This window comes from Vanessa atalanta, chromosome 22, assembly GCF_905147765.1.
Source record: "Vanessa atalanta chromosome 22, ilVanAtal1.2, whole genome shotgun sequence".
In the NCBI taxonomy this organism is placed as follows: Eukaryota; Metazoa; Arthropoda; class Insecta; order Lepidoptera; family Nymphalidae; genus Vanessa; species Vanessa atalanta.
In genome coordinates, this window is record NC_061892.1 from 4053252 (window position 1) to 4067245 (window position 13994).

Genomic DNA, 13994 nt, shown 5'->3' on the forward strand with positions numbered 1-13994 from the left:
CCTTTAGCCCAGCAGTAGGAGAATTTACAGGCTGCTAAAAAAAAAATATTTATTACTCAATATGGTTTATTAAAAGACATGTTTGGTTTTATAAGTAATACGCATGAAACAACTATCCTATTTCAATCGGATGTCTTTACCGACGATTTAGGAAAAACTTGCTAATCACATGCATCGTTTGAGGATATAAGCGCCTTAGCCAATCGGATGATGGCGAGGACGAGCACGCTAGCAAAAAAATGTACATGTAGCGTCAGCACCATATAGACGGCTGGTGAAATAACAATAAGGCTAGTAAAATGCAATTTGAGTAAACGAATTGTAATGGTGCTGAATTAATATTATTAATAATGTAAATTTGATGGGAATGTATTACGTTATACAAATTTTATCCAAAATATACAACGAAATAAAAAATATATATGAGCTTAGACATGGTAAGAGCCTTAATTTCGCACTGCTGAGTAAAGGGCGTTGGCTTCAACGAATTGACGCATAACGAGGCAGTGATGCATCTAACTCTTACAGGTTTTACGATGTGTAGAAAACTTGATGTTAGGACATTGTGCAAGCCCGTCTGGCTAGCTACCCACACATCATATATTCTACCGCTAAACTTTGTGTTATTATGTTGAGGATTGAAAGGTGAGTAAGCCAGTGTACAATAGCATTAGCAATGTAATGAGAGGTCAATATTTCCCAAAGCACCAGTGTCTATGGGCGCGGTGGGACTACCATCAGGTGGCCCTTTTTTCCGTCCGCCTACATAAGCCATAAAAAAATATTTTTACATTAACCACCAGGAGCGAGATGGAAGTTCTATACCTTTTTAAATAGATTGGAGACTTTAGATTTTAGCAGTGTGACATTAAAAATTTTTTACTACTAATTACTTAAATTCCAAAACATTTTAATAATAAAAAAGAAGTTTCACATTGAAATATTATTATAGAATACAATACGTCTTTATTTGGACGTATAATGAAGTTCCTTCAAAGAAAGAATACTCGTCAAATATAAGACCGGCGTCAATGGTACATCATTAAAACTTCGACGATTACAGACAGACGGAACGGCTTCATACGAGTATATATATCTGTATAATATGAGGTATCACTTAATGTCTGCATTATTCGATAGAAAAGTTTAAACTTAGCGGATTTAAAGTATAATAGCTGTACCCGCGGCGTTGACCAAGTGAAATTCAGTTTATAAGGAAAATCATTTAAGGCCTTACAAACAACTCGCCAACTACAACTATACCCAAATCTAAGGTCTAATCTTGATTCGTACTAAATTTCGTAAATAGTTAACAGACAGGTAGACAGACTTTCCTTTGATTTTACAAAAAGTAACTCAAAAGATATTTATCTTTTAGGCTATTTGGGAATGAACTGTTTTTTGTAATATTATCAAATAATCTTTTTGTATCTATAAGTTTGTCGCTAACTACTTCGGCTATAAAGAAAAACATTGCGAAGAAATCTCCATGTATCGGATATACACATTATTATATTATATTACGACCTCCTTGGTCGATTAGTGTGTACACCGGTTTTCATGGGCACGCCACTCCGAGGTCCCGGGTTCGATTTCCGGCCGAGTCGATGTAGAAAAAGTTCATTAGTTTTCTATATTTTTTTGGGTCTGGATGTTAGTGGTACCATCGTTACGTCTGATTTTCCATAACACAAGTGCTTTAGCTACTTACATTGGGATCAGAGTAATAATATATGTGATGTTGTCCAATATTTATTTATTTATTTATTATTATCACAGATTATATTTCAATCTTTCATTCGATTTCGATGATTTTTATTTATTATTAGTAAACAAAGTTGCTTCACGCCTTCTATAAGTTTAGATCTTTTAAACGTAACAGATTTTAACAGTTTTCATATATTTTTTTTAGTTTAGTTTACATTTATCAGAGTTATTCAAGAGATAGGTTTATATGTATATGTATAGTATATGCATTTTTTTTATGTATGTACTTTAATTTAAAAGTTGTATACAGAACCTTAAATTGTAGCAGAGTGAATTTGGTAGCTAGTTAAGAAATATACTCCAAACCGTCAAATAATGAGGAGAGAACTCATTACTTTATTCACCCAGATTTAAGATATTAACTGGCCATTACTTTGATTCTTTACTTATGTTAATTGAATTTTCCTGTTTAGAATTTGATCTGGATTTGAATTCGCCTGGCTAGTTTTTCTTAGAAGTCTCTATATTTGTAGTATGAGATGATTTATTTTCAAATACCTCAAATGCAAAGATTAATTTATTTAATCAAATCAGAACAACTCGAGATTCCAATATCTTTATAATTTAATTATAATTATTCCTTACGTGTCAATGACCTCCTAAGTGATTGGATCGATTTTGAGGTTTTTTTCTGTTTTTGGTATAGTTGGCAAACGTGAAAGTGTTCACCTGATGAAAAGTGACCATCACCCATGGACATCTGTAACAACTGGGGCTTGCACCTGCGTTACCGGCCTTTAAGAAATGGGTAGACTCTTTTCTTAAAGGAAAGTCGTATCGGTTCGGGAAAACCCACACAGTTTTCCACAGAGTGGTTATGCGAGGCAGAAAATCGCGCTGTTTTGGATTTTCAGACATCTGGTGGTGATGTCATTTTTTATCCGTGTAATATGATAGGTGACGCTGCGCTGGTGTTTTTTTAAAAAATAATGTTTTTTACGGGAATATTACTAATATATTCTAGAATTATTTTTAACTTGGCCTATTACAAAATTTAAAGCTCACGTCAAAAAAATCATTTATAAATGAGGCATATAAATATAAACAAGCGTGAACTTAATATTTATTGATTTTTAAGCAGGGTATATAATTTTTTTATTATTCTTTACTAATATACTCTGTACGTAAAAAAGTGGAAAAGAGTAACTACTTTGTTACTTGCCGGTTCTTCTCGGTAGAATCTACTTTCCGGATCGATGGTAGTTTGGACATTTAAACATTAAGATTAACAGTGTAACAGTGTATGATATATTTTGGTAAATATCAGATCGAAATTTATTCCATACTAAAGGGAAACTTGCTACTTATGAAGTAGTTCAGTAGGCAATAATGACGTAAGCCGTTTAACAATAGATATACGTATAGACGGCTTTTTACAGTATAAGCGGCATCATTTTATAAAGATGTAAGTTTTTTGCTCGTTATCTTCCGAACTAAAGTTGTTTAGTTGATCGTTCTTGTATGTAGTTGTTAAAACTTTGTCTACTACTTTAAGTATAAGTATATCGAACGCTGAAATCTGCTTCATTTTCTAGTGCATCCTGAGGACCTGGGTTCAAATTAAGGATAGTAAAATTGAGTTTTTCTATCAAGAAAATCTCAGTAGGCTTAAGAATTAGGAAATCACTACTGAGATCGATGTCTCACCGATCGTTCATTTTGCATTAAAAAAGTACGTCAAAAATGGAATCAATTTTGTACTACCCTACCCACCTGTGGTAATGCACACACTGTGCCCTATAAACGGCCAGATAAATACTCCATGAGTTTTTTTATTTTATTTTGATGGTCTGACCAATGGGTCAACTGACGATAAGTGTTCACCAATGCCTACAGAAATTGGTAATTAAGAAATATTATAATTTCTGATATTTTGAAAACTACACCTTCCTTTGGAACGTAGAGGTTATAAACCTTGTGCCTGTACACTGGTATAACTTTAAACTGGAACTCAACAAAACCAACCGAGTAAAATTTTGTATCAAGGAAAAAAATTGGTTAGGAAATTAATGAAGTTAAATTTGTCAAATTCTGTATCTAATATTAAGTATAATATTTCACTCCCATATACTATGAATACGATACGTGATACGCAATTTTGAAGCATGTGTCCTCAAAATGCTATGATTATTTTGACCGCTCGTCTGTCTGTTGCTCTCCAAACCACTGAAGCGAATGTGATGAAATTAGATTTAAAGCAAGCTTGAGCTCCAAGGGAGGACATTGTTGTTCAATGCGAGCGAAGTCACGGGCGACAGCTAGTATATATATTTATGTTTATCTATGTTACGTGAACCCCTCTCTTCTCTACCTTTTGCTTAGACGAAAACGTTGTTTGGATCGCCAAAGCCGCCTCTAAATCTTTCAAAATAATTTATGTCTATGTTTATTGGTGTACAATAAATAGTTTTGATTTGATATCGAGTTTTACTTGCTTACCAAATTATTGTTATAATATGATAGAAATTATATCGCATTGATTAAAAAAATATCAGGTATTTTATGAACAAAACTTCATAATACTTCAACGAAATATTTTTCACCGCTGGTTTCTCTCAGAGTGCTTACAGCTTACTAAAGCGCAATATAGCGTTTTTGTATTGTTCCCCGAAGCTGGTCGAAAATGGATTGCATACGAAATTTTTCATTTGACAAGTTGATGACACGTCATTCTGATATATCTTGTGTACATATCTGTCGCCAGGAAGACAGTATCATTAAACATATTTAACAGTGAATTGTCAATATGGAATACCGAAAGTCAATAGGCTGTATGAAACTTAAATAAATAGAAATAATTTAAAAGAAATGTCCAAGAAATTGCTTAGTCGAACTGGAGGAACGACAAAAAGAGGTTTTTACGTTCTACTTACCTGCGAACATACCCTCATTTACAACTGTTATGTTCGGTGTCACGTATATTACTTACCTTTCTAATAATAATCGTCGCTGTTTGATTTTATTTATACTGTATAATTTAATAGTGTGTTAACTTATTACAAGTATTGCTTCAATCGTTTTTTTTTTGTTATGTATCTTTAGAAATTGTTGACAGCAAAAGGCTTACGGTAAAACTGATGAGAACATGTTTACATTTTATTATTTTAATAAAATTTCGGCGAGTAATAATAATAATTTGTTTTTTCAACGAATAGAAAATTAAAGAGATAACAAGAGCTATGAATAGGAACTTGTTTTTATGTCATGTAATTAGGTTGTCTGGCGAATGGGATACATGATACCACTGCCCATAGACTTTGATACTGTAAGAATGTTTTAAAAAATATTCTCATCGAATATTCTACCGCCAAATGACAGTACTTTATATTGTTGTGTTCCAGTTAGAAGGGTGAGTGAGCCAGTGTAATCACAGGTACAAGGGACATAACATCTTAGTTCCCAAGGTTGGTGGCGCATAGGTGATGTAAGGAATGGTTAATATTTTTTTCAGCGCCTTTGTCTATGGGCGGTGGTGACCACTTACCATCAAGTGTCCGCCAACCAATGCCATAAAAAAATATATATATTCCTTACGTTGCAAATGTACCATTAACCATAAGAAGTAAGATGTTGTGTTCTTTTGGCCTTATGGAACACTGGCTTGGTTTCAAATTGAAACAAATCAATACTACGTATTACTGCTTGGCGGTTGAATATATAAAATTATTAATAACAAGGAACTACAAGAAGAAATTGTACGTATTTGGTACTTGCAATTACAATAGTCCTATATAGTCCTATATAAAAAAGAGCTAGTTTGAAATCAAAATTAAAATAGTGTTTATCCATGTAGGCTTTTATATACTTTTAAATAGTCATTTTACAAAACTATATCAAGTGAAGCTACCATTGGTTAGGTATGTAGATTCTATCGAGAAGAACTCAGTAGTAACTCTTTTCTGATCTTCCAAATTTTCTTTCTGTAAATATCCTGAACGCCGTGGTGTGGTCGTGCGTTCAGTGCACAGTTCACATGTCAAATTGTGCGCCAAAATCAGAAGAGGAATGGGAATTTTTTAAAGCTTTGAGGTTTCAGTAAGTGTCTACTCGCTTGGCTTCGGCCCATTACGACTAAAATCCCGGCTCTAAGCCGAACTGTAGAATAACTGAAAAATAATAATAGTTTATTTTCCATGTTTTTTCTTGCTTTTTGTGTGTGAATGACGATTTCGTTAGAAATAATGTTACTTGTGAGATGACGTCCGATAGAGAAGTCTGGAAGAAGACATACTGCGCCGACCCCAAGTAAAATTGGGATAAAGGCAGGAGGATGATGATGGTTTTCTTATTAAAGGGATCAATGAACTTCCTAACTAAATAACTGTTGAGAATGCTAAAGTGCATAGATAATAACGGTGCAAACTTTGATTAATTAAACATATTTAACAAAAAAAAAATTGACTTTATATTCCTCCCGGACAAAACGCCAATTTCATATGTAAGGACCTAATATTTAGATTATGTCAATGTTGCAGGTACTAAATGAAATTTTGTTGTAAGTTAATTAATTGAAGTTATACTTCTTTAGGCGAGTTAGGAGAAAAATATGAAGATGATTTTTTGAAGCGCGCACAGAACATGCAAGCTCCATGTTGCAGTTGTTCACTAAGCCGCCAATTAAATGTCAAGTCCCTCGAAATAGACAACATCACACCTAATGTAATTTTATTACAAACTTTCATTGTGTTTAAGTTAATGTGTATGAGTGAGTGTGTGTTTGTGCTATAGTAGTGGTAGTTCGCGTACTTAACGTACACAAATATTTTATGTCCTAATTTATTCTCATATGATACTGTTATACATTATTTTTTGTTTTCGGAATTTGATTTATTTCTAGTATTTTATTCTCATCGTTTACGTTTAATTTTTTATTTTATTTTATGTGTTCTTAATCATATAAAATTTTCTTTCCTTTGAAATAAATATTTTAATGTGACTTTAATAAAATTGATAACGATATAACATTTTACTCTTATTATTTATACACAAACAATTTAAATATTGTTAATTTATTTGAGTTTGTGATAAAATTTAATATTTATACTTAAAAACTTTATCAATTACGTCTTTATAAAGACCGTACTCGTCAATTTCAGTCGTATTTTAACAAAGACAAATATTAAACAACGAATAAGCGCTAATGTAACCATGCATTAGTGTCTAAAAGCAGGAATCAGAGCGGCACTTCAAAGCAATTATATAACGATGAGGAAAGAAATGTGAGTTCCATTTACAAAATCGTTTTGTGATGTTGTTCTAAGTATTGTGCATACTTGTATACCCGTGATTATTTTAAAATTTTTTTACGGGACACATTCGGCCACCTGTACGTATGTGTGAATAAACATTTCATAATAATTTATTGTATTATATATTCAATGAGGGGCAAGTAAATTGATATACTGTGATAGTATAAATGTATAAACTAAAAAAAATATGTATGTAAATATTATATTGTAACCTTTCCGAGCACTATAAGGAAAATCATAGTAACGAAATAATCTTATACATTTCTAAGATAATGTAATATTTTCGTGAAATATAAATATCTGTAAGCCGAATTTCTTTACACCATTACCGTTTTTTTTTTGTATTTTATATTATCTTTTTTAATTTATTTTTTGTTATATTTTTACTTTCATAAGTTTATTAAAAAATCTTTTTAATCTATAATTATAAAATAATATTATCTTATATGTTTATCTAAATCTATTACTAATTTCAATGTATAGATAACATTCCTTATACATTAATATGTTCATTATCTAATAATAAGCTGTTGCGGACTTTTTTTATAGAATTTTAAATACATATGCAAATTTTAGTGTATCTGTTATAGTTTTGACAGATTTGGATCTGGATTTCTCAATGCCGAAGGCATTTTAGGGGATATTCCGGCACTTGGTTGTTGGTGAGTCGCACATATCCTCCTTCCCCCACTACATGCTGGTGAAACAACTGAATGCGTTTTTCCAGCAAAAAACTGCTTTGACTTTAAATGTGATCGAAACAACAGTTATCTCTGCAACTAAGTTAACATAGTATCTTAAACAAAATTTAATATAAATGATTTTATCACCTGTATCTGTTCTTAAACTAATAATAAAAATTTAAGGATCCGTATTATTAAAATTAGGATTTGTGATGATGTATTTAGAGAGTAGTTTTGCTTGCGCTAAGATCAATGATCGGCTGCCCAAATACGTTATAGTACCTAATTATTTAAATAGATAGAGGAAATATTATACATAATTATAAACACGCCTTATAAAATAACTTCGAACTTCAATTTCAGATAGAAAATGTCATCACAATCATTTAGGTAGTTTAACATGAATTAAAAATAAATTATAGAAGTTTTTTTCATATAACAAAGCAAATAACTCCATTTTTTCAATACAATGGTCACCCTACAAAAAGCCGAATGTTCCCAAAAATGATATGAAATAAAACTCATTTGAATTATTTATTCGCCTCGCTGACTTCACAGGATAATAGCGTGAAAAGCAATAATTAAATATTTTGTATTTACAACCATTTTCTTCAAAGTTTAATTAATATTATTTCGAAAACTGAAACTACGAAATAAATTGAATATTTCTTTTGTGCGAAATTTTTAAATTTTATCAGCATTGTCGAAAATTTCACGCGTAAAATCACATTTTCGCACGCCTTTATTATTTTTTAAGAGATAAAATCTTACGTGTCTCGAAAGCGTGTTTCCTATCCCTTTGAGCACAACACTTGGTGACGTTTCAAGATGCTTCAATGGGATCCCGAGATGTAACCTAGATAAGGCTTGAAATCTTTTAAGGTAAGCCGTCGGTCTAAAATGCTCTTAAGTCTTGGGTTTTTTTTTTTGTAAGCGAGCCTTATAAATGGTTTTTTTTGCGTTGAAACTTGTTTTAATGTTTTACTTCGTGTGATGTAATACTATTTCTAAGGACTTAGTAGGGTAGGATTTCAAACGCGTTTACGTATTCCAACACTTTTCTCTAATAGATGTTGATGAGTACAAATGTGGCAGATTTTTATCCAATAAAAGCACAGTTCTTTATTGTGTTTGTTACGACCGAGCATGGGATAAATTATAAGCAAAAATAAGTTCAACGGTGCATTCCTGGGTTTAAACCCACAAACGTAAGTATGTTCTAACCCCAATAACTCGATTTCAATAAATGGCGTTAATTATATAGTTAACCATATAAAATTAACGCCATTTCTGTCAATTTATTATGTCGATTATTCATCAATTATCAATTTAATAGGTACAAAGGTCCTCACACCTGACCCGATCATCTCTCACCTGGCCACGGCTTCATCTGTGTGAGGGGAGTGATTAGCTACGTTATATCATTTTCTGTAGGTACTCCTCAAAACTTCTGTGCAAAAGTTTATGATGATTGGTTCAGTAGTTTAGACGTGAAAGTGTAACAAATAAACAAACTGACTTTCGCATTTATAATACTAGTTACGATTGATAGGAGTAGTTAGAAAACTGTATCAAATTTCGTTGTGAATGGAATCTTTTCGCGGAATACGGACAGTGCGGTAGCAAATATTTTCATAAACTTATCTGACTTAACCAAGTGTCCGACTACGCAATCAATAAATACTTTCCAGAGATCGTTTTTATAATAAAATTACGGAGATTATTTTATAAATTTAAAATTATAATTTTTTATAGTACATGTAGCCAGATGAGCAAACGACCCACCTGGTGGTAATTTCACCACCGCCTAGAGACGTTAGCACTGTAATATACACATTGAATATTCTTACATTGCCCATCAGAGCTAAGGTGTTTTGTTCCTTGTGCCTGTAGCTTTTTTTTTAAATTTCACTTTATCAACGGGCGCACAGTTGCCCGTGCCTTTTTTACTTTTTAGTTTTAGTTTAGTTCACTTAACATCAGCAGATCTTCGCTGGAGTTACAGCTCGGCGTTCTTCTTGAAAGACGTAACTCACACTGACTGAGTCTTTTTTTTAAATGTTATTATCATCTATATACATATATTATATAGATTATATTTAATTTAATTACTATTATTAATTTATTTATTTTTAATATAATTATAATGCACACAACATTACTAAGTATTGCTGTTTGGTGGTGAAATGTCTTATGAGTGGTTGGTACCCAGACTTACACAAAGCCCTACGACCAAGTTATACATATACAAAATGGACACTAATTAAATGAAAAAAAAATATGTATGGAGTAGTATTTGTTGATTTTGAGTTAATTAATAATAAAACTTATCTCACTTTGTATCGAAAAAGAAAATTGTACAAAGTGATATATTATATGTCCTTACATTATATATTAAGTAACATCTTAGTAAGAAAGATTATTCCATATAAACTTATTCTCATTTATTACTTTAAGGGCTACTCAGTTCAGTAATATATCACGACCTAGCCCTCCTCGCATCGGACGTGTATAAATACGAGCGCCATCTTTGGACATTTATTTCGAAGAGTTATAGCTACAGAGCTGGCATTTACAAAAAAATATATATTCGTTGAACGATATCAGAGTAATTAATGCTACCTATGTGATACTAACATCATTAATTACTACCCTTAGGAGCCTCGCTAAATATATAGTTCTGTAAGTATTTTATTTGAGATATATAAGACTTAGAATTATAATTATAATATATAGTTAAGTTATTTTATATGTTATTAATAAATAAGAGATAAGAAGTCTAATACTTCCAATTAACTACTTCTGGGCTTGCACCCACAATCGTGACTATGTTCTAACCCCAATATCTCGATATCAATAAATGGCGTTTATTATATAGTTATATGTAATTAACTATATAAAATTAACGCCATTTCTGTCGATTTATTATGTCAATTATTCATTAATTATCAATTTAATAGGTACGCCAAAGGTCCTCACACCTGACTCGATTAGAGGCGAACAATGTTGTAGCCACGGCTTCGTCCGTGTGTAAGGGGAGTGTTTAGCTATTAATTACTCCTCAAAACTTCTGTGCAAAGTTTTATGATGATTGATCCAGTACTTTAGTACTTTACTTTTTTTTATTTAAAATTATTTAAACAATATTATAAGAGATTGATCTTCTTAAAATAATGTATCATGCTTTGTAAGTTTAATTTATATTAAATATATACAATAAACATTTTTAATATAAATATTAATTACAATATTCCTGTGTGGTAATCACGATGGAAGGTTATTTTTATTAGGATTCGATTCGCTTTTAATTTATATCTTGGTGTTGTACAGGAGCCCATTCATTATATATTCTATCGCCGAAAACAAAATATTGTTGTGTTCCAGTCTGAAGGATTAGTGAGCCAGCCATAGTGGAATATAATTTAATTATTATAATAAACTAATACAGAAAATAATTGTACTCTCTTATAACACACTCACACACTTATAAAATACTCTTATTCTGGTTTCAAATTACAGTACCGGACAAAAAAGTACGCATCGTTCAAATTTTCATTGATGCACTATTCTCGTTTTAAATATCATAAATAAACCGGACTATGCGTAGTCCCAACGAAAGCTTATTATTTTGGCTTTACATTTATGTCGAAAAAAATAATTTAATTATTCGAATGGAGAAAGAGGTCTATGTCAGCGCGTAGTGACTCGTTGAATTTCTTTCGCCGGTTCTTCTCAGGTCGGAGTGTTTAATTTGACTATCAATAAGTAAGTGTAATGCTTCTATATTGAATAAAGGAATTTGAGTTTGAGTTTGAGTGTGTCTATTATAGGCTGGACAAAAAAATAAAAAAAATAAAAGAGTTTGTCTCGGCCTAGTTTAAGTACTAGTGCAGATTTTGCAACTAAAATATAAAATAAATTATAGTTCAGTAATAAAAATGAAAATTCTTACATAGTTTTAGTTCATAGTTCGAATGGTTAATGTACCTATCGCTTACTACCCGCACTAATACGTACGCTATAATGACCCGTATGACTCACGATATAACACTTCTATTCCTACGACGCGCTGGCAGTCGTAGTATCTGGTCGACGCCGGCGGTAATATGCGAAAACTTTGTCGTATAATTATATTGTCAAAGATTGTATTAACCGCACTGTTTAATATCTAAAATGTTTGGTACACAGTTTGCAGTTCATATTACAATTATAGATAAATTATTTGTGTTTAAATATTGGAATATTTCTTCGCACGCAATCAATCTAGTAAAATACGCATGACAGTAATTGGAACGATTGTGTACATCCAATATATTAGGTCCTTACATATGAAATTAGCGTTTTGTACGGGAGGAATAAAGTTTTTTTTTAAATAAAATTAATTATAAATTAATCAAAGTATGCACCGTTGTTATCCTTGTGCTAAGGATATATCGATGGTTAATAAAGCATACTGTACTAATGATAATAAAAATTACTTATAGTATCTTACTAACTACGACTGACATGCTTTAAAAAGTATGCTTTCAGCATTTCATCGTAATTCCAATCCTCTGGAAAACTTGGTGGTATGGATTTTGTGCATGTCTGCATAAGTAGCATTCATCATATACTCTATCGCTAAAATACGAAGTATTGTTTTGTTCCAGTTTGAAGGGTTCACAAATTTGAATTTGGAACACAAATTTGACAATAATAAGTTGAGTCAGTGCAACTAGTTGGTGACCAAGGTTGGTGACGCGTTTGTAATATGAGGAATAATTAATATTTCTTACAGTACCAACATCTGGTGGCAATTGTGACCATTTACTTCTGTGGCTCTTCAATACTTTCTTCGTCAAATCATATAGGAATGCATATTTTTAATAGCTTCTAACTGTAACTGAGTTAACATTTCGTATATTGTCAATGTATATGGGTGGTGTTGTACTTATAATCAGATGGATTATTATTTAATAAGCCGCCTACTATATTCAACAAAAAAAAAACACCTTATCTAGTAATTAGCCAAAACTATTAACATTGGAATCTATCAATTAGCGGACCATTTAACGATTTACCTCCAAAGTTTAAATCATTCAAATCGGTTTAGCAGTTTCCTAGTAATCGGTATACCTACACACATAAGTAAAAAAAAAATCAAAATATACTTTATTCAAGTAGGCTTTCACGAGCACTTTTGAATTGTCATTTTACAAACTATATTAAGTGAAGCTGACACCGGTTCGCAATGTACTAGTATTAGCTCCACGCTTTTTTATCATTTATATAATCTTGTACATACATATGTACATACAAAAGTAAAAACATCTGATAAACCCTCTTTTTTGGTTTAACGTTAAATAGGTGTGTTTGTACGCTTGATTGTTCTTGCTGACGTAAAGGAAAATACGAATTTAACAATATTGGCTCTTAAATTGAGCGAGTTCCCATCCAACGACAATAGGGTTACAAAAAATTCATGACAGTTTTAAAAAATAATAATAATAAAGGTAAGTTAAAAAAAACATTATTGTATATCATAACACATGTATAGATCGTTCACTTACGAAGGCGCGCCCCTCCATGTTCAAATTTTCGGCGTAAATTATCAAACATATTAAAATTAGTATTTTTTTGGCTGTATGTATTCATTTCAGTGGCACGTGGCTTCTATAAAAAAAAAAAAACTAAAATCGGATGACTTTTCGGATATTACATCCGAACTTGTAATCTTTGATTCTTTTATAAATAAATTTACCAATCAATATATCTAAATTAAAAAGTACGTATTTACATACGTTTAGAACTATTAATTAAAAAAGAACATCATTATTAGTTAATTCAATTACATATTATTTGTTAAGAATCATTATCGATGTTTTATAAATGGTAATATTTTATATTTTCTTAATTTACTTTAGCTGTATTATTATATACTAAGAGCAACTAACTATTTCTGATATAGAATCAAGACAATCAATTCGAAAATATGCGAATAAATTCTAAAGAAGACGCAATTAATATTCAATAAAACCTTAAATATTGAAATATGTTATTTTCAATGTAAATTTAATAAAAACTGGAGGACACCGAGGCGAAATGTAAATATTTAAACTTCGTTAAAAGAATTCAACTTTTGTTCAATCAAATATTGGAATTGCAAATAATTCACTCACCAGACAGATATGGCGCGAAAAACAGCAAAAACATCCAAAAACTTGTTTCCATTTTTAAATATTATACACATTTAGTTCTAAAATACACAATTATGTTATGTTCCTATTTTAAAAAATAATTCTAACGTCACAAAACG

General features: G+C 31.2%; 1 protein-coding gene across 1 annotated transcript in view; it reads right to left on the reverse strand.

The window, feature by feature from the left end:
• Positions 1-13994, reverse strand: part of LOC125072689 (Down syndrome cell adhesion molecule-like protein Dscam2) — a 97252-nt gene extending 83258 nt beyond the window's left edge. Inside the window, exon 1 of the mRNA XM_047683354.1 lies at positions 13858-13994. Coding sequence (XP_047539310.1) covers positions 13858-13909 — 52 coding nt within the window. The 5' untranslated portion in view covers positions 13910-13994. The remainder of the gene's footprint in view (positions 1-13857) is intronic.